At 53.6% G+C, this 22,500-nt stretch overlaps 1 protein-coding gene across 3 annotated transcripts in view; it reads left to right on the top strand.

The window, feature by feature from the left end:
* RRM1 (ribonucleotide reductase catalytic subunit M1) overlaps window positions 1-22,500 on the top strand; it is a 350,107-nt gene that overhangs the window by 266,284 nt on the left and 61,323 nt on the right. For all 3 annotated transcript variants that reach the window (XM_076056594.1, XM_076056595.1, XM_076056596.1), the window contains 4 exons: window positions 13,045-13,128; window positions 13,660-13,821; window positions 14,602-14,681; window positions 22,282-22,483. In XM_076056594.1, coding sequence (XP_075912709.1) covers window positions 13,045-13,128; window positions 13,660-13,821; window positions 14,602-14,681; window positions 22,282-22,483 — 528 coding nt within the window. The remainder of the gene's footprint in view (window positions 1-13,044; window positions 13,129-13,659; window positions 13,822-14,601; window positions 14,682-22,281; window positions 22,484-22,500) is intronic.

Raw genomic sequence — 22,500 nt, 5'->3', positions numbered from 1 at the left:
GAGTGGTGGGGTGAGTGAGTGGTGGGGTGAGTGAGTGGTGGGTGAGTGAGTGGTGGGGTGAGTGAGTGGTGGGGTGAGTGAGTGGTGGGGTGAGTGAGTGGTGGGGTGAGTGAGTGGTGGGGTGAGTGAGTGGTGGGGTGAGTGAGTGGTGGGGTGAGTGAGTGGTGGGGTGAGTGAGTGGTGGGGTGAGTGAGTGGTGGGGTGAGTGAGTGGTGGGGTGAGTGAGTGGTGGGGTGAGTGAGTGGTGGGGTGAGTGAGTGGTGGGGTGAGTGAGTGGTGGGGTGAGTGAGTGGTGGGGTGAGTGAGTGGTGGGGTGAGTGAGTGGTGGGGTGAGTGAGTGGTTGGGTGAGTGAGTGGTGGGTGAGTGAGTGGTGGGGTGAGTGAGTGGTGGGGTGAGTGAGTGGTGGGGTGAGTGAGTGGTGGGGTGAGTGAGTGGTGGGGTGAGTGAGTGGTGGGGTGAGTGGTGGGGTGAGTGAGTGGTGGGGTGAGTGAGTGGTGGGGTGAGTGAGTGGTGGGGTGAGGGTGGTGGGTGAGTGAGTGGTGGGGTGAGTGAGTGGTGGGGTGAGTGAGTGGTGGGGTGAGTGAGTGGTGGGGTGAGTGAGTGGTGGGGTGAGTGAGTGGTGGGGTGAGTGAGTGGTGGGGTGAGTGAGTGGTGGGGTGAGTGAGTGGTGGGGTGAGTGAGTGGTGGGGTGAGTGAGTGGTGGGGTGAGTGAGTGGTGGGGTGAGTGAGTGGTGGGGTGAGTGAGTGGTGGGTGAGTGAGTGGTGGGGTGAGTGAGTGGTGGGGTGAGTGAGTGGTGGGGTGAGTGAGTGGTGGGGTGAGTGAGTGGTGGGGTGAGTGAGTGGTTGGGTGAGTGAGTGGTGGGTGAGTGAGTGGTGGGGTGAGTGAGTGGTGGGGTGAGTGAGTGGTGGGGTGAGTGAGTGGTGGGGTGAGTGAGTGGTGGGGTGAGTGAGTGGTGGGGTGAGTGGTGGGGTGAGTGAGTGGTGGGGTGAGGGTGGTGGGGTGAGTGAGTGGTGGGGTGAGTGAGTGGTGGGGTGAGGGTGGTGGGTGAGTGAGTGGTGGGGTGAGTGAGCGGGGGGTGAGTGAGTGGTGGGGTGAGTGAGTGGTGGGGTGAGTGAGCGGGGGGTGAGTGAGTGGTGGGGTGAGTGAGTGGTGGGGTGAGTGAGTGGTGGGGTGAGTGAGTGGTGGGGTGAGTGAGTGGTGGGGTGAGTGAGTGGTGGGGTGAGTGAGTGGTGGGGTGAGTGAGTGGTGGGGTGAGTGAGTGGTGGGGTGAGTGAGTGGTGGGGTGAGTGAGTGGTGGGGTGAGTGAGCGGGGGGTGAGTGAGTGGTGGGGTGAGTGAGTGGTGGGTGAGTGAGTGGTGGGGTGAGTGAGTGGTGGGTGAGTGAGTGGTGGGGTGAGTGAGTGGTGGGGTGAGTGAGTGGTGGGGTGAGTGAGTGGTGGGGTGGGTGAGTGGTGGGGTGAGTGAGTGGTGGGGTGAGTGAGTGGTGGGGTGAGTGAGTGGTGGGGTGAGTGAGTGGTGGGGTGAGGGTGGTGGGTGAGTGAGTGGTGGGTGAGTGAGTGGTGGGGTGAGTGAGTGGTGGGGTGAGTGAGTGGTGGGGTGAGTGAGTGGTGGGGTGAGTGAGTGGTGGGGTGAGGGTGGGTGAGTGAGTGGTGGGGTGAGGGTGGTGGGTGAGTGAGTGGTGGGGTGAGTGAGTGGTGGGGTGAGTGAGTGGTGGGGTGAGTGAGTGGTGTGGTGAGTGAGTGGTGGGGTGAGTGAGTGGTGGGGTGAGTGAGTGGTGGGGTGAGTGAGTGGTGGGGTGAGGGTGGGTGAGTGAGGGTGGTGGGTGAGTGAGTGGTGGGGTGAGTGAGCGGGGGGTGAGTGAGTGGTGGGGTGAGTGAGTGGTGGGGTGAGTGAGTGGTGGGGTGAGTGAGTGGTGGGGTGAGTGAGTGGTGGGGTGAGTGAGTGGTGGGGTGAGTGAGTGGTGGGGTGAGTGAGTGGTGGGGTGAGTGAGCGGGGGGTGAGTGAGTGGTGGGGTGAGTGAGTGGTGGGTGAGTGAGTGGTGGGGTGAGTGAGTGGTGGGTGAGTGAGTGGTGGGGTGAGTGAGTGGTGGGGTGAGTGAGTGGTGGGGTGAGTGAGTGGTGGGGTGGGTGAGTGGTGGGGTGAGTGAGTGGTGGGGTGAGTGAGTGGTGGGGTGAGTGAGTGGTGGGGTGAGTGAGTGGTGGGGTGAGGGTGGTGGGTGAGTGAGTGGTGGGTGAGTGAGTGGTGGGGTGAGTGAGTGGTGGGGTGAGTGAGTGGTGGGGTGAGTGAGTGGTGGGGTGGGTGAGTGGTGGGGTGAGGGTGGTGGGTGAGTGAGTGGTGGGGTGAGGGTGGTGGGTGAGTGAGTGGTGGGGTGAGTGAGTGGTGGGGTGAGTGAGTGGTGGGGTGAGTGAGTGGTGTGGTGAGTGAGTGGTGGGGTGAGTGAGTGGTGGGGTGAGTGAGTGGTGGGGTGAGTGAGTGGTGGGGTGAGTGAGTGGTGGGGTGAGGGTGGGTGAGTGAGGGTGGTGGGTGAGTGAGTGGTGGGGTGAGTGAGTGGTGGGGTGAGTGAGTGGTGGGGTGAGGGTGGTGGGTGAGTGAGTGGTGGGGTGAGTGAGTGGTGGGTGAGTGAGTGGTGGGGTGAGTGAGTGGTGGGTGAGTGAGTGGTGGGGTGAGTGAGTGGTGGGTGAGGGTGGTGGGTGGGTGAGTGGTGGGGTGAGTGAGTGGTGGGGTGAGTGAGTGGTGGGGTGAGGGTGGTGGGTGGGTGAGTGGTGGGGTGAGTGAGTGGTGGGGTGAGTGAGTGGTGGGGTGAGGGTGGTGGGTGAGTGAGTGGTGGGGTGAGTGAGTGGTGGGGTGAGTGAGTGGTGGGGTGAGGGTGGTGGGTGAGTGAGGGTGGTGGGTGAGTGAGTGGTGGGGTGAGGGTGGTGGGTGAGTGAGTGGTGGGGTGAGTGCGTGTGAGTGGTCCGGTGAGTAAGTGGTGGGGTGAGGGTGGGTGAGTGGTGGGGTGAGTGAGTGGTGGGGTGAGGGTGGGGGGGTGAGTGAGTGGTGGGGTGAGGTTGGTGGGGTGAGGTTGGTTGGGTGAGGGTGGGTGAGTGAGGGTGGTGGGTGAGTGAGTGGTGGGTGAGTGAGTGGTGGGGTGAGTGAGTGGTGGGGTGAGTGAGTGGTGGGGTGAGTGAGTGGTGGGGTGAGGATGGTGGGGTGAGTGAGTGAGTGTGAGTGGGTGGGTGGGGGGTGATTGTGGGATGAGTGAGTGTGTTTGAGTGTGTGGGTGGTTGAGTGTGTGGGTGGTTGAGTGTGTGGGTGGTTGAGTGTGTGGGTGGTTGAGTGTGTGGGTGGTTGAGTGTGTGGGTGGTTGAGTGTGTGGGTGGTTGAGTGTGTGGGTGGTTGAGTGTGTGGGTGGTTGAGTGTGTGGGTGGTTGAGTGTGTGGGTGGTTGAGTGTGTGGGTGGTTGAGTGTGTGGGTGTTTGAGTGTGTGGGTGTTTGAGTGTGTGGGTGTTTGAGTGTGTGGGTGTTTGAGTGTGTGGGTGTTTGAGTGTGTGGGTGTTTGAGTGTGTGGGTGGTTGAGTGTGTGAGTGGTTGAGTCGGTTTGTGGGTGGGTGGTGTTGGTGGCCGTGAGCGGGAATCGAACTCGGGCCACCAGGCACACGTGAACACACGTGAACACACACACGTGAACACACACACACGTGAACACACGTGAACACACACACGTGAACACACACACACACGTGAACACACACACACGTGAACACACACACACACACGTGAACACACACACGTGAACACACACGTGAACACACACACACGTGAACACACACACGTGAACACACACACGTGAACACACACACACACACGTGAACACACACACACACGTGAACACACACACACGTGAACACACACACGTGAACACACACACACGTGAACACACACACACGTGAACACACACACACGTGAACACACACACACGTGAACACACACACACGTGAACACACACGTGAACACACACACACGTGAACACACACACGTGAACACACACACACGTGAACACACACACACGTGAACACACACACGTGAACACACACACGTGAACACACACACGTGAACACACACACGTGAACACATGCACACACACGTGAACACACGCGAACACACGTGAACACACACACACGTGAACACACGTGAACACACACACACGTGAACACACACACGTGAACACACACACACGTGAACACACACACGTGAACACACACACGTGAACACACACACGTGAACACACACACGTGAACACACACACACGCTGAACACACCACCGTTCCGGCCTTCATAGGCGCTCGCTAACAGCACTTGCCCCAACAGTCTGTCACAGGCTATACGGGAGATCTTTGTCTCTCTTTTTTGTGTGTGTGCACGCGCGAATATGTGTGTGCACGTGTCTGGGTGTGCGTGTCCTGTGTGGGTGTGCGTGGGGGTGTGTGTGTGTGTTCGCGTTTGTGCGTGTGGTGTCTGTGCGTGGTGTGTGTGTGCGTGCGTGGTGTGTGTGTGTGGTGTGTGTGTGTGGTGTCTGTGCGTGGTGTGTGTGTGTGGTGTCTGTGCGTGGTGTGTGTGTGTGTGCATGGTGTGTGTGTGTGTGGTGTGTGTGTGTGGTGTCTGTGCGTGGTGTGTGTGTGCGTGCGTGGTGTGTGTGTGTGGTGTGTGTGTGTGGTGTCTGTGCGTGGTGTGTGTGTGTGTGCATGGTGTGTGTGTGTGTGGTGTGTGTGTGTGGTGTCTGTGCGTGGTGTGTGTGTGCGTGCGTGGTGTGTGTGTGTGGTGTGTGTGTGTGGTGTGTGTGTGTGGTGTCTGTGCGTGGTGTGTGTGTGCGTGTGTGTGCGTGCGTGGTGTGTGGTGTTCGTGTGTGTGTGTGTGTGGTGTGTGTGCGTGCGTGGTGTGTGTGCGTGCGTGGTGTGTGTGCGTGTGTGTGCGTGCGTGGTGTGTGTGTGTGTGTGTGGTGTTCGTGTGTGTGGTGTGTGTGTGTGTGTGGTGTTCGTGTGTGTGGTGTGTGTGTGTGTGCGGTGTTTGTGCGTGGTGTGTGTGTGGTGTGTGTGTGGTGTGTGTGTGTGTGTGTGCGGTGTTTGCGTGGTGTGTGGTGTGTGTGTGCGTGTGTGTGTGCGGTGTTTGTGCGTGGTGTGTGTGTGGTGTGTGTGTGTGTGTGTGCGGTGTTTGTGCGTGGTGTGTGTGTGGTGTGTGTGTGTGTGCGTGCGTGCGTGGTGTGTGTGTGTATGCATGTGTGTGTATGAGCGGTAGTGTAGCGGTTAGCGCTACGCTGCGCTATGAACCTAGCGACCCAGGTTCGATTCCCGCTCACGACCAACACCGTCGGTGACGATTATCTCAACCGGTCCTGGGCCTCCCCTAGGTCGAATCAGCCTCAAATGAGTACCTGGTGCGGTGAGTAAACATCGCCACTGGGGAGACAAAGGCGGCCGGGCGTGGTGCTGGCCACCCACCCCCTCGTGTGCCACAGTGCCGGTAGCCTTCATAGGCGCTGCTCGCTAACAGCACTTTCCCCTACAGCCTGCTAGAGGCTACACGGGGGATCTTTGTATTTGTGTGTGGTGTGTGTGTGTGTGGGGGCTAATCTCAGCGTCCCAGTGTTATCATTGTGGCAGTGAATTCCCTCAAGGCCCCTGTGAGGGTCTGATAGTACGCGCGTGTTGTCTTTGTGCGCCTGTCAGTGTGTGTGTGTGTCAGTGTGTGTGTGTCAGTGTGTGTCAGTGTGTGTGTCACGTCTTTGTGTGTGTGTCAGTGTGTGTGTGTCAGTGTGTGTCAGTGTGTGTGTCACGTCTTTGTGTGTGTGTCAGTGTGTGTGTGTCAGTGTGTGTGTGTCGTCTTTGTGTGTGTGTCAGTGTGTGTGTCAGTGTGTGTGTGCTTGTCAGTGTGTGTGTGCGTGTCAGTGTGTGTGTGTCGTCTTTGTGTGTGTGTCAGTGTGTGTCAGTGTGTGTGTGTCGTCTTTGTGTGTGTGTCAGTGTGTGTGTCAGTGTGTGTGTACCAGTGTGTGTGTGTGTCAGTGTGTGTGTCAGTGTGTGTGTGTCAGTGTGTGTGTCGTCTTTGTGTGTGTCAGTGTGTGTGTGTCGTCTTTGTGTGTGTGTCAGTGTGTGTCAGTGTGTGTGTGTCGTCTTTGTGTGTGTGTCAGTGTGTGTGTGTCGTCTTTGTGTGTGTGTCAGTGTGTGTGTGTCGTCTTTGTGTGTGTGTCAGTGTGTGTGTGTCGTCTTTGTGTGTGTGTCAGTGTGTGTGTGTCGTCTTTGTGTGTGTGTCAGTGTGTGTGTGTCGTCTTTGTGTGTGTGTGTCAGTGCACGTGTCGTCTTTGTGTGTGTGTGTGTGTCAGTGCACGTGTCGTCTTTGTGTGTGTGTGTCAGTGTGTGTGTGTGTCAGTGTGTGTGTGTGTGTCAGTGTGTGTGTGTGTGTGTCAGGGGAGCGGTAGTGTAGCGGTTAGCGCTACGCTGCGCTATGAACCTGGCGACCCGGGTTCGATTCCCGCTCACGGCCAACACCAGTGACGATTATCTGAACCGGTCCCGGGCCTCCCCTAGGTCGACTCAGCCTCAAATGAGTACCTGGTGCAGTGTATAAATATCGCCACTAGGGAGACAAAGGCGGTCGGGCGTGGTGCTGGCCACCCACCCCCTCGTGTACCGTTCCGGCCTTCATAGGTGCTCGCTAACAGCACTTGCCCCTACAGTCTGTTAAGGCTATACAGGGGGATCTTTATCTTTGTTGTGTGTCAGTGTGTGTGTGTGTCAGTGTGTCAGTGCACGTGTCGTCTTTGTGCACGTGTCAGCGTGGGTGCGCGAGCGTGTGAGTGTGACGGTGTTTGACAGTGTGTGCGTGTGTGCGAGCGTGTGTGTGACGGTGTGTGATAGTGCGTGTGTGAGTGAGTGCGTGTGTGACGGTGTGTGATAGTGCGTGTGTGAGTGAGTGTGCGTGTGTGACAGTGTGTACGTGTGAGCGAGTGCGTGCGTGTGTGTGAGCAAGCGAGTGCGTGCGTGCGTGTGTGAGTGAGTGCGCGTGTGTGACGGTGTGTGACGGTGTGTATGTGTGTGAGCGAGTGTGAGTGTGTGAGTGAGTGTGTGTGTGTGTGCGAGGCTGCGTGTTTACGCGCGGGAGTGAGCGATGGCTCTCTTTAAGTCGATGTGACGGTCTTCGTGAGCCCGTGACCAGGGGACATCTCCACCCTCTGTGCTCCGTCGGATTGAGCGGCGTTAGCGAGCACCCGTTGAGGCTGTCGCTGGGGGCGGAACGTGTCTCTGTGTGTGTGTGTGTTGGGGGGTCTTGTGTGTGTGTTTGTTGGGGGTCTTGTGTGTGTGTGTTGGGGGTCTTGTGTTTGTGTGTGTGTGTTGGATGTTTGTGTGTGTGTGTTGAGGGTCTTGTGTGTGTGTTGGGGGTCTTGTGTGTGTGTGTGTGTTGGGGGGCGTGTGTGTGTGTGTGTTGGGGGTCTTGTGTGTGTGTTGGGGGTCTTGTGTGTGTGTTTGTTGGGGTCTTGTGTTTGTGTTGGATGTTTGTGTGTGTGTGTTGAGGGTCTTGTGTGTGTGTGTGTTGGGGGTCTTGTGTGTGTGTGTTGGGCGTCGTGTGTGTGTGTGTGTTGGGGGTCGTGTGTGTGTGTGTTGGGGGTCGTGTGTGTGTGTGTTGGGGGTGTGTGTGTGTGTGTTGGGGGTCGTGTGTGTGTGTGTGTTGGGGGTCGTGTGTGTGTGTGTGTGTTGGGGGTCTTGTGTGTGTGTGTTGGTGATCTTGTGTGTGTGTGTGTGTTGGTGGTCTTGTGTGTGTGTTGGGGGTCTTGTGTGTGTGTGTTGGGGGTCTTGTGTTTGTGTGTTGGGGGTCGTGTGTGTGTGTGTTGGGGGTCGTGTGTGTGTGTGTGTGTTTTAGGGGTCTTGTGTGTGTGTGTTTTAGGGGTCTTGTGTTTGTGTGTGTTTTAGGGGTCTTGTGTGTGTGCGTGTGTTGGGGGTCTTGTGTGTGTGTGTTGGGGGTCGTGTGTGCGTGTGTTGGGGGTCTTGTGTGTGTGTGTGTGGTGGTGACGTGGCGGTGACGTCACCACGACGCCTGTGCCAGGCTATGTGCACCCTGAGGCCACGTGAAGTGTCGAACGCCCGCTGGCAGGAGGTCACGGGGCAGACCCAGCAGGTGCCACGGGTCGACTGACTGAGATGACTAAGCTGATGCACCACCTGTGCTCCCCCCCTACTGTGCCAACCTGTTTCTCATACCTCCTCGAAGGCCGTGTCTTTGTGTTCTCTGCTGGTGTGTCTACATTTGTGTCTTGACTTAAGTTTGTGTCTCTGTGGTGTCTCTGTGGTGTCTGTGCCTTGGTGTTAGAGTCTCCACCTTGCTTTCATGCTCCACGCTAATTTGTGTCCGATTGTCATGCTTATTTTGTGTCCCATTGCATCTCGGCCCCGCCTTCATCTGTCCATTTAAAGCCTTGACGCAGAGATTACTTTTCGATTCGAAGCTTTCGCGGCCGCGAGGAATTCATCTCCTTCGGTTCTTTCGGTAAAGTCGCCACCACCACGTAGAAATGAGAATGAAATGATGAATTTATGAAATAAAATGACGCGATTAAAAATTCTCACGACGTTTCGGCCACAACACAAGCGGCCTTCATCAGGTGAAGGGGACGGAGACCGTCTGGAGGACAGCGCTGGAGCGAACACAGCCACGCTCAGATCGCGACCTTTAAGCTGTGTGAGAAGAAACAGAGCGCCTTGACAAAGGAATTAGCATAGAATTTAGCATTGAAATAGCTGAGTGATTAGCTTGTAACTGGTCACAGAAATGGCTATGTTAAAGTCAAAGCATACACATCCACAGAGGCACCCCTTGACAAAGGAATTAGCATAGAATTTAGCATTGAAATAGCTGAGTGATTAGCTTGTGACTGGTCACAGAAATGGCTATGTTAAAGTCAAAGCATACACATCCACAGAGGCACCCCTTGACAAAGGAATTAGCATAGAATTTAGCATTGAAATAGCTGAGTGATTAGCTTGTGACTGGTCACAGAAATGGCTGTGTTAAAGTCAAAGCCTACACATCCACAGAGGCACCTAGTACAAATCAAACAGGAGAATTTAGCATTGAAATAGCTGAGTGATTAGCTTGTGACTGGTCACAGAAATGGCTATGTTAAAGTCAAAGCATACACATCCACAGAGGCACCCCTTGACAAAGGAATTAGCATAGAATTTAGCATTGAAATAGCTGAGTGATTAGCTTGTGACTGGTCACAGAAATGGCTATGTTAAAGTCAAAGCATACACATCCGCAGAGGCACCCCTTGACAAAGGAATTAGCATAGAATTTAGCATTGAAATAGCTGAGTGATTAGCTTGTGACTGGTCACAGAAATGGCTATGTTAAAGTCAAAGCATACACATCTGCAGAGGCACCCCTTGACAAAGGAATTAGCATAGAATTTAGCATTGAAATAGCTGAGTGATTAGCTTGTGACTGGTCACAGAAATGGCTATGTTAAAGTCAAAGCATACACATCCACAGAGGCACCCCTTGACAAAGGAATTAGCATAGAATTTAGCATTGAAATGGCTGAGTGATTAGCTTGTGACTGGTCACAGAAATGGCTATGGTAAAGTCAAAGCCTACACATCCACAGAGGCACCTAGTACAAATCAAACAGGAGAATTTAGCATTGAAATAGCTGAGTGATTAGCTTGTGACTGGTCACAGAAATGGCTATGTTAAAGTCAAAGCATACACATCCACAGAGGCACCCCTTGACAAAGGAATTAGCATAGAATTTAGCATTGAAATAGCTGAGTGATTAGCTTGTGACTGGTCACAGAAATGGCTATGTTAAAGTCAAAGCATACACATCCGCAGAGGCACCCCTTGACAAAGGAATTAGCATAGAATTTAGCATTGAAATAGCTGAGTGATTAGCTTGTGACTGGTCACAGAAATGGCTATGTTAAAGTCAAAGCATACACATCCGCAGAGGCACCCCTTGACAAAGGAATTAGCATAGAATTTAGCATTGAAATAGCTGAGTGATTAGCTTGTGACTGGTCACAAAAATGGCTATGTTAAAGTCAAAGCATACACATCCACAGAGGCACCCCTTGACAAAGGAAATTAGCATAGAATTTAGCATTGAAATGGCTGAGTGATTAGCTTGTGACTGGTCACAGAAATGGCTGTGTTAAAGTCAAAGCCTACACATCCACAGAGGCACCTAGTACAAATCAAACAGGAGAATTTAGCATTGAAATAGCTGAGTGATTAGCTTGTGACTGGTCACAGAAATGGCTATGTTAAAGTCAAAGCATACACATCCACAGAGGCACCCCTTGACAAAGGAATTAGCATAGAATTTAGCATTGAAATGGCTGAGTGATTAGCTTGTGACTGGTCACAGAAATGGCTATGGTAAAGTCAAAGCCTACACATCCACAGAGGCACCTAGTACAAATCAAACAGGAGAATTTAGCATTGAAATAGCTGAGTGATTAGCTTGTGACTGGTCACAGAAATGGCTATGTTAAAGTCAAAGCATACACATCCACAGAGGCACCCCTTGACAAAGGAATTAGCATAGAATTTAGCATTGAAATGGCTGAGTGATTAGCTTGTGACTGGTCACAGAAATGGCTATGGTAAAGTCAAAGCCTACACATCCACAGAGGCACCTAGTACAAATCAAACAGGAGAATTTAGCATTGAAATAGCTGAGTGATTAGCTTGTGACTGGTCACAGAAATGGCTATGTTAAAGTCAAAGCATACACATCCACAGAGGCACCCCTTGACAAAGGAATTAGCATAGAATTTAGCATTGAAATGGCTGAGTGATTAGCTTGTGACTGGTCACAGAAATGGCTATGGTAAAGTCAAAGCCTACACATCCACAGAGGCACCTAGTACAAATCAAACAGGAGAATTTAGCATTGAAATAGCTGAGTGATTAGCTTGTGACTGGTCACAGAAATGGCTATGTTAAAGTCAAAGCATACACATTCACTCCAGCGCTGTCCTCGTCCCTTCACCTGATGAAGGCCCGCTTGTGTTGTGGCCGAAACGTCGTGGGAATTTGATCGTGTTAATTTTATTTCATCAATTCATTATTTTATTCTCATTCCACGTGGTGGCGCCTTTACCGAAATAACCAAAAAAAAACAGAGATTACTGTGTGCCTGCCTCTCTCCATGTGTCTCTGTGCTAACTCTTTCTGCTTTTGGATGTCTACGTATGCGCATGCCGCCTGTGTATTTAAGTTTCACACTTGACTTGCAATTTAGCGATCTTTGAAATAGCGTTAATCGGCCTGACCCATGCGTTCATTGTGTTTTGACCGGCCGTCTGGGTGTCATCATATGGTTTCCAAATTTTTGCTAAACCTTATTTGGTTTAGCGTGCTCCCCTCCGTCCATCTCTCTCTCTGCGTATCCCCTGTCGTATCTGTGTCTGTATATATATGTCTGCGGTTGTGTGTCTGCCCTCTCTCGTAAATTTAGCTCTTCTGTACCTGATGATGATTGCTTGTGTTGCCATCGAAACGTCGTACGCTGTTATGTACATTTTTGTTTAATTATTATTTCTTATTTCTACGTGACTTGACCGAAAAAAAGCAACAAAGAATCATTCCCGCAGTCACGAAAGCTCCAAATTCAAGTTCCAACCTGCCGTGCTTTAGCCACCCGGCGCTCCGCTCGTTGTTGTGAGCGTCGCTCCTCCGCCCTCCGTTGTTGTTGGAGGGCGACTGCCTCCAACTGCCCAGTAGCGTCCTTCACGAGCCTCCTCCACAGAGGCCGATCTTGACACCGCTGGTACCGGTCATCGGCAAGGTCCACTCAGCTCCACGTCCCCCTGTACCACATCACTCCATCTCTTCTCTAGCCCGTGCCGCGCCCGCTTAGCCCCCTCAATCCGGCCGAACAAAAGCTGTTTCGGCACGCGGTGGCTGGGCATGCGGGCTACATGACCCAGCCATCGCAGCCTTGCCTGCCGGAGGAGCTCACCGATGGGACCTTGCCCAGGTCTTTCAAGGATTTTTGAGCCCCTCACACAATCCAGCCTGGTTAAACCCAGGGTGGATCGTAGGCAGGCCAGCCTAAATGTTTCTAACCGGTGAAGATGTTCCATTAGGGGGGGTCCACGTTTCGCAAGCGTAGAGAAGGGAGGGAATGACCGTGGCCGAGAAGACCTGAAGCTTAGTACGGAGCGACAGACCAGGTAGCTTCCACACAGCGTTACGCAACCGATGAAAAGATATTGCCGCTCGACTGATTTGGAGTGAGACCTCTGCTGTTAAACTGGAGCCGGTCATAAGCACACTCACCCACTCACTCACACCGACTCACTCACCCACTCACCCACCTACTCATTCACCCACTCACCCACTCTGCCACCCACTCACTCACCTACTCACTCACCCACACACTCACCCACACACTCACCCACTCACTCACCTGCACACTCACCCACACACTCACCCACTCACCCATACACTCACCCACACACTCACCCATATACTCACCCACTCACCCACTCACTCACCCACACACACACACAAACCGATTCACACTCGCTCACACACTCACTCACCCACTCACTCACCCACTCACTCACCCACACACTCACCCACACACTCACCCACACACTCACCCACACACTCACCCACTCACTCACCCACACACTCACCCACACACTCACCCACTCACCCGCTCACTCACCTGCACACTCACCCACACACTCACCCACTCACTCACCCATCCACTCACCCACTCACCCACACACTCACCCACACACTCACCCACTCACCCACTCACGCACCCACCCACACACTCACCCACTCACCCACTCACTCACCCACCCACACACACTCACACCGATTCCCACTCGCTCACACTCACTCACCCACTCATCCGCTCACTCGCCCACTCTCACTCACTCACACTGATTCATCCTCACTCACCCCCCCTCACCCCCCCTCACCCCCCCTCACCCCCCCTCACCCCCCTCACCCCCCCTCACCCCCCTCACCCCCCTCACCCCCCTCACCCCCCACAGACGAACGGGAACTCCAACGGACTGCTGCCCATGCTGCGCGTCTACAACAACACGGCACGATACGTCGACCAGGGCGGCAACAAGGTGGGGGCTGGGGGGGGGAGGGGGGGTGAGGTGAGGGGGGGGGTGAGTGGGTGAATGGGTGGGTAGGTGAGTGGGGGGTGGGTGAGTGGAGGGTGTGAGGTGGGTGAGTGGGGGGGGTGAGGTGGGTGAGTGGGGGGTGGGTGGAGGGGTGGGTGGGGGGAGTGAGTGGGGTGGGTGAGGTGAGTGGGGGGAGTGAGTAGGGGGTGTGAGTGGGGGGTGGGTGAGGTGGGTGAGTGGGGGGTGTGGGGGGGGTGAGGGGGTGGGTGGGTGAGTGGGGGGTGTGGGGGGGGGTGTGAGGGTGGGGGGTGGGTGAGTGGGGGGTGAGTGGGGGGGGTTAGGTGGGTGAGTGGGGGGTGAGTGGGGGGTGTGAGGTGGGGTGGGTGGGTGGGGTGAGAGGGCCGAGAAAGATGTCGACACGATGGGATTTGACAAAGCTTCAAAAATTCTCTTGTCCCACCCCCCCTCGCCCCCCCCCCCCTCGCCCCCCCCCCTCGCCCCCCCCCTCGCCCCCCCCCTCGTACCCCCCCCCAGCGCCCCGGGGCATTTGCCATCTACTTGGAGCCTTGGCACATGGACATTTTTGACTTCCTGGACCTCAAGAAGAACACCGGCAAGGAGGAGCAGAGGGCTCGAGACCTCTTCTACGCTCTCTGGGTGCCCGACCTCTTCATGAGGAGGGTGGAGAGCAACGAGGTGACCACCACCACTACCACTACAACCACTCACACCACCACTACCACCACTCACACCACCACTCACACCACCACCACTACCACCACTCACACCACCACCGCCCCTACCACCACTACCACCACTCCCACCACCCCTACTCACACCACCACTCACACCACCACCACTACCACCTACTCACCCCACCACCACCGCCACAACCACCACTACCACCACCCCTACTCACACCAGCACCACTTACACCACTACCACCTACTCACACCACCGCCACAACCACCACTACCACCACCACCACCTACTCACACCACTACCCACTCACACCACTACCACCACTACCACCACTACCACCACCACTACCACCACCCCCACCACTACCACCACCCCCACCACTACCACCACCCCCACCACTACCACCACCCCTACACACACCACCAAAAAAAAGATCCCCCATATAGCCTTAACAGACTGTAGGGGCAAGTGCTGTTAGCGAGCACCTTCTGCTACCACCACCACCACCGCCCCTACCACCACTACCACCACCACCCACTCACACCACCATCGCTACCAACACCACTACCACCACCAACACCTACTCACACCACCAACACCACTACCACCACCACCACCTACTCACACCACACCCCCACGCTCTCCACCATCACCACCTCCACCTTTGTGTTGATGTGTTTGTTGTTGTGTTTGTTGATGTGTTTGTTGTTGTGTTTGTTGTTGTGTTTGTTGATGTGTTTGTTGATGTGTTGTTGTTGTGTTTGTTGTGTACAGGACTGGTCCCTGATGTGCCCCCACGAATGCCCGGGGCTGAACGACACGTGGGGAGAGGAATTTGAAAAGCTCTACGAGAAGTGAGGATATCACGCACGCACGTACACACACACACGTACATACACACACGTACACACACACACGTACATACACACGTAGACACACACACACACGTACACACACACACACGTAGACACACACACACGTACACACACACACGTAGACACACACACACGTACACACACACGTAGACACACACACGTAGACACACACACGTACACACACACACGCACACACGTACACACACGCACACACGTACGCACACACACACACGCACACACGCCACTAAGTGGCGGTGACGTCACCACGGCGCTTGTGCCAGGCCATGTGCACCTTGAGGCCACGTGAAGTGTCGAACGCCCGCTGGCAGGAGGTCACGGGGCAGACCCAGGTGCCACGGGTCGACTGACTGAGATGACTGAGATGACTGGCTGATGCACCACCTGTGCCCCCTACTGTGCCAACTTGCTGTGCTTTAGCCACCCGGCGCTCCGCTCGTTGTTGTGAGCGTCGCTCCTCCGCCCTCCGTTGTTGTTGGAGGGCGACTGCCTCCAACTGCCCAGTAGCGTCCTTCACGAGCCTCCTCCACAGAGGCCGATCTTGACACCGCTGGTACCAGTCATCGGCAAGTCCACTCAGCTCCACGTCCTCCTGTACCACATCACTCCATCTCTTCTCTAGCCCGTGCCGCGCCCGTTTAGCCCCCTCGATCCGGCCGAACAGAGACACACACACACATACAGAGACATACACACACATACAGAGACACGCAGAGACACACACAGAGACACACACACACACAGATACACACATAGAGACACAGACACAGAGACGCATGCACAGAGACACACACAGATATACACACACAGAGACACACACACTCAGTCACACACACACACAGATACACACAGAGACACACACTCAGTCACACACACACACAGAGACACACACACAGACACAGAGACACACGCACAGAGACACACACAGAGACACACACACAGATACACACACACACAGATACACACACACACTCAGTCACACACACACAGACACACACAAAGACACACACACACAGATACACACACACAGATATACACACACACTCAGTCACACACACACAGACACACACACAGAGACACACACACACACACAGAGACACACACAGATACACACACACAGAAACACACACAGAGACACACACACTCAGTCACACACACACACAGATACACACAGAGACACACACACTCAGTCACACACACACAGACCCTCTCCTCCCTCCCTCTCCGCGCCGTCTTTGATGTTGAGTGCTGATGCTGGACAGCATTTAAATGACTCCCCTGGTGATCATTATCAGCAGCAGCAGCGTGACTCACAGTGCTAGTTACTTAGACTCACTCACTCACAGACTCACTCACAGACTCACTCACACACTCACTCACTCACACACTCACTCACAGACTCACTCACACACTCACTCACAGATTCACTCACAGTGCTAGTTACTTAGACACACTCACTCACAGATTCACTCAGTCACAGACTCACTCACAGACTCACCCACAGACTCACTCAGTCACTCACAGACTCACTCACAGACTCACTCACAGACTCACCCACAGACTCACTCACTCACTCACAGACTCACTCACAGACTCACTCACAGACTCACTCACAGACTCACCCACAGACTCACTCACTCACACACTCACTCACAGACTCACCCACAGACTCACTCACTCACAGATTCACTCACAGACTCACTCACAGACTCACTCACAGACTCACTCACAGACTCACTCACTCACAGATTCACTCACACACTCACTCACAGATTCACTCACAGACTCACTCAGTCACAGACTCACTCACAGACTCACTCACAGACACACTCACTCACAGATTCACTCACAGATTCACTCACAGACTCACACACAGACTCACTCACTCACAGATTCACTCACAGACTCACTCACAGACTCACTCAGTCACAGACTCACTCACAGACTCACTCAGTCACAGACTCACTCACAGACTCACTCACAGACACACTCACTCACAGATTCACTCACAGATTCACTCACAGACTCACTCACAGACTCACTCACAGACTCACACACAGACTCACACACAGACTCACTCAGTCACAGACTCACTCACAGACTCACTCACAGACTCACTCAGTCACAGACTCACTCACAGACTCACTCACTCACAGATTCACTCACTCACTCACTCACAGATTCACTCACAGACTCACTCAGTCACAGACTCACTCAGACTCACTCACTCACAGATTCACTCACTCACTCACTCACAGATTCACTCACAGACTCACTCACAGACTCACTCACTCACAGATTCACTCACAGACTCACTCACAGACTCACTCACTCACTCACAGAGTCACTCACTCACAGATTCACTCACAGACTCACTCACAGACTCACTCAGTCACAGACTCACTCACAGACTCACTCAGTCACAGACTCACTCACAGACTCACCCACAGACTCACTCACAGACACACTCACTCACAGATTCACTCACAGACTCACTCACTCACAGACTCACTCACAGACTCACTCACAGACTCACCCACAGACTCACTCACTCACAGATTCACTCACAGACTCACTCACAGACTCACTCACAGACTCACTCACAGACTCACTCACAGACTCACTCACAGACTCACTCACTCACAGATTCACTCACAGACACACTCACTCACAGATTCACTCACAGACTCACTCAGTCACAGACTCACTCACAGATTCACTCACAGACTCACCCACAGACACACTCACTCACAGATTCACTCACAGACACACTCACTCACAGATTCACTCACAGACTCACTCAGTCACAGATTCACTCACAGACTCACTCACAGACTCACCCACAGACTCACTCACTCACAGATTCACTCACAGACTCACTCACAGACTCACTCACAGACTCACTCACTCACAGACTCACTCACTCACAGACTCACCCACAGACTCACTCACTCACAGACTCACTCAGACTCACTCACAGACTCACTCACAGACTCAGTCACAGACTCACTCACAGACTCACTCACAGACTCACTCACTCACAGACTCACTCACTCACAGACTCACTCAGACTCACTCACTCACAGACTCACTCACAGACTCACTCACTCACAGACTCACTCACTCACTCACAGACTCACTCACACACAGAGTCACTCACTCACAGACTCACTCACACAGACTCACTCACTCACAGACTCACTCACAGACTCACTCACACACTCACTCACTCACACACTCACTCACAGACTCACTCACACACTCACTCACAGATTCACTCACAGTGCTAGTTACTTAGACACACTCACTCACAGATTCACTCAGTCACAGACTCACTCACAGACTCACCCACAGACTCACTCAGTCACTCACAGACTCACTCACAGACTCACTCACAGACTCACCCACAGACTCACTCACTCACTCACAGACTCACTCACAGACTCACTCACAGACTCACTCACAGACTCACCCACAGACTCACTCACTCACACACTCACTCACAGACTCACCCACAGACTCACTCACTCACAGATTCACTCACAGACTCACTCACAGACTCACTCACAGACTCACTCACAGACTCACTCACTCACAGATTCACTCACACACTCACTCACAGATTCACTCACAGACTCACTCAGTCACAGACTCACTCACAGACTCACTCACAGACACACTCACTCACAGATTCACTCACAGATTCACTCACAGACTCACACACAGACTCACTCACTCACAGATTCACTCACAGACTCACTCACAGACTCACTCAGTCACAGACTCACTCACAGACTCACTCAGTCACAGACTCACTCACAGACTCACTCACAGACACACTCACTCACAGATTCACTCACAGATTCACTCACAGACTCACTCACAGACTCACTCACAGACTCACTCACAGACTCACACACAGACTCACTCAGTCACAGACTCACTCACAGACTCACTCACAGACTCACTCAGTCACAGACTCACTCACAGACTCACTCACTCACAGATTCACTCACTCACTCACTCACAGATTCACTCACAGACTCACTCAGTCACAGACTCACTCAGACTCACTCACTCACAGATTCACTCACTCACTCACTCACAGATTCACTCACAGACTCACTCACAGACTCACTCACAGACTCACTCACTCACAGATTCACTCACAGACTCACTCACAGACTCACTCACTCACTCACAGAGTCACTCACTCACAGATTCACTCACAGACTCACTCACAGACTCACTCAGTCACAGACTCACTCACAGACTCACTCAGTCACAGACTCACTCACAGACTCACCCACAGACTCACTCACAGACACACTCACTCACAGATTCACTCACAGACTCACTCACTCACAGACTCACTCACAGACTCACTCACAGACTCACCCACAGACTCACTCACTCACAGATTCACTCACAGACTCACTCACAGACTCACTCACAGACTCACTCACAGACTCACTCACAGACTCACTCACAGACTCACTCACAGACTCACTCACTCACAGATTCACTCACAGACACACTCACTCACAGATTCACTCACAGACTCACTCAGTCACAGACTCACTCACAGATTCACTCACAGACTCACCCACAGACACACTCACTCACAGATTCACTCACAGACACACTCACTCACAGATTCACTCACAGACTCACTCAGTCACAGATTCACTCACAGACTCACTCACAGACTCACCCACAGACTCACTCACTCACAGATTCACTCACAGACTCACTCACAGACTCACTCACAGACTCACTCACTCACTCACAGACTCACCCACAGACTCACTCACTCACAGACTCACTCAGACTCACTCACAGACTCACTCACAGACTCAGTCACAGACTCACTCACAGACTCACTCACTCACAGACTCACTCACTCACAGACTCACTCAGACTCACTCACTCACAGACTCACTCACAGACTCACTCACTCACAGACTCACTCACTCACTCACAGACTCACTCACACACAGAGTCACTCACTCACAGACTCACTCACACAGACTCACTCACTCACAGACTCACTCACACAGACTCACTCACTCACAGACTCACTCACAGACTCACTCACTCACTCACAGAGTCACTCACTCACAGACTCACTCACTCACAGACTCACTCACAGACTCACTCACAGACTCACAGACTCACTCACAGACTCACTCACAGACTCACTCACTCACAGACTCACTCACTCACAGACTCATTCACCCACAGACTCACTCACAGACTCACTCACAGACTCACTCACAGACTCACTCACAGACTCACTCACTCACAGAGTCACTCACTCACAGACTCACTCACTCACAGATTCACTCACAGACTCACTCACAGACTCACTCACAGACTCACTCACTCAGACTCAATCACTCACAGACTCACTCACAGACTCACTCACACAGACTCACTCACTCACAGACTCACTCACAGACTCACTCACAGACTCACTCACAGACTCACTCACAGACTCACTCACTCACAGACTCACTCACAGACTCACTCACTCACAGACTCACTCATTCACTCACTCACTCACTCACAGACTCACTCATTCACTCACTCACTCATTCACTCACAGACTCACTCATTCACTCACAGACTCACTCATTCACTCACAGACTCACTCACACACTCACTCACACACTCACTCACTCACACACTCACTCACAGACTCACTCACTCACACACAGACTCACTCACAGACTCGCTCACAGACTCACCCAGAGACTCGCCGCCCACCCTTCCCCTCAGCTACGAGCGAGCAGGCAAGGCACGCCGTGTGGTGAAGGCTCACTCACTCACAGACTCACTCACAGACTCACTCACAGACTCACTCACAGACTCACTCACTCACAGACTCACTCACTCACAGACTCACTCACAGACTCACTCACTCACAGACTCACTCACTCACAGACTCACTCACAGACTCACTCACTCACTCACAGACTCACTCACAGACTCACTCACTCACTCACAGACTCACTCACTCACAGACTCACTCACTCACAGACTCACTCACAGACTCACTCACTCACAGACTCACTCACAGACTCACTCACTCACAGACTCACTCACTCACAGACTCACTCACTCACAGACTCACTCACTCACAGACTCACTCACTCACAGACTCACTCACAGACTCACTCACTCACAGACTCACACACTCACACACACACTCACTCACAGACTCACTCACAGACTCACTCACTCACAGACTCACTCACTCACAGACTCACTCACTCACAGACTCACTCACAGACTCACTCACTCACACACTCACACACTCACTCACTCACAGACTCACTCACAGACTCACTCACAGACTCAATCACTCACACACTCACACACTCACTCACTCACACACTCACTCACTCACAGACTCACTCACAGACTCACTCACTCACACACTCACACACTCACTCACTCACACACACACTCACACACTCACTCACACACTCACTCACTCACAGACTCACAGACTCACTCACTCACAGACTCACTCACAGACTCACTCACAGACTCACTCATTCACTCAGACTCACTCACTCAGAGACTCACTCACAGACTCACTCACTCACAGACTCACTCACTCACAGACTCACTCACTCACAGACTCACTCACAGACTCACTCACTCACAGACTCACTCACAGACTCACTCACAGACTCGCTCACAGACTCACTCACTCACAGACTCACTCACAGACTCACTCATTCACTCAGACTCACTCACTCAGAGACTCACTCACAGACTCACTCACAGACTCGCTCACAGACTCACTCACACACAGACTCACTCACAGACTCGCTCACAGACTCACTCACAGACTCACTCACAGACTCACCCAGAGACTCACTCACAGACTCACTCACTCACACACTCCCTCACACACTCACTCACAGACTCACTCGCTCAAAGACTCACCCAGAGACTCGCCGCCCACCCCTTCCCCTCAGCTACGAGCGAGCGGGCAAGGCACGCCGTGTGGTGAAGACTCACTCACTCACAGACTCACACACTCACAGACTCACTCACAGACTCACTCACTCACACACTCACTCACAGACTCACTCACTCACAGACTCGCTCACAGACTCACCCAGAGACTCGCCGCCCACCCCTTCCCCTCAGCTACGAGCGAGCGGGCAAGGCACGCCGTGTGGTGAAGGCTCACTCACTCACAGACTCACTCACTCACAGACTCACTCACTCACAGACTCACTCACTCACTCACACACCCACTCACAGACTCAACCAGAGACTCGCCGCCCACCCCTTCCCCTCAGCTACGAGCGAGCGGGCAAGGCACGCCGTGTGGTGAAGGCTCACACACTCACAGACTCGCTCACAGACTCACTCACACACTCACTCACTCACAGACTCACTCACTCACTCACACACTCACTCACACACTCACTCACTCACACACACACTCACTCACAGACTCACTCACAGACTCACTCACTCACACACTCACCCACTCACAGACTCACCCAGAGACTCGCCGCCCACCCCTTCCCCTCAGCTACGAGCGAGCGGGCAAGGCACGCCGTGTGGTGAAGGCCCAGCAGCTGTGGTACGCGGTGATGGAGTCCCAGACCGAGACGGGCACCCCCTATATGCTCTACAAGGACGCCTGCAACCGCAAGAGCAACCAGCGCAACCTGGGCACCATCCGTTGCAGCAACCTGTGCACGGAGGTGGTGCAGTTTACCAGCGCCGACGAGGTGAGCCCGACTGTATA

The sequence above is a fragment of the Petromyzon marinus genome, chromosome 76, assembly GCF_048934315.1.
Source record: "Petromyzon marinus isolate PM22_M1 ecotype Great Lakes invasive population chromosome 76, UKy_Petmar_22M1.pri1.0, whole genome shotgun sequence".
NCBI classification, from domain to species: Eukaryota; Metazoa; Chordata; class Hyperoartia; order Petromyzontiformes; family Petromyzontidae; genus Petromyzon; species Petromyzon marinus.
The sequence above is the reverse complement of the archived record's forward strand: the minus strand, read 5'-3'. Positions and strand labels throughout refer to the sequence as shown.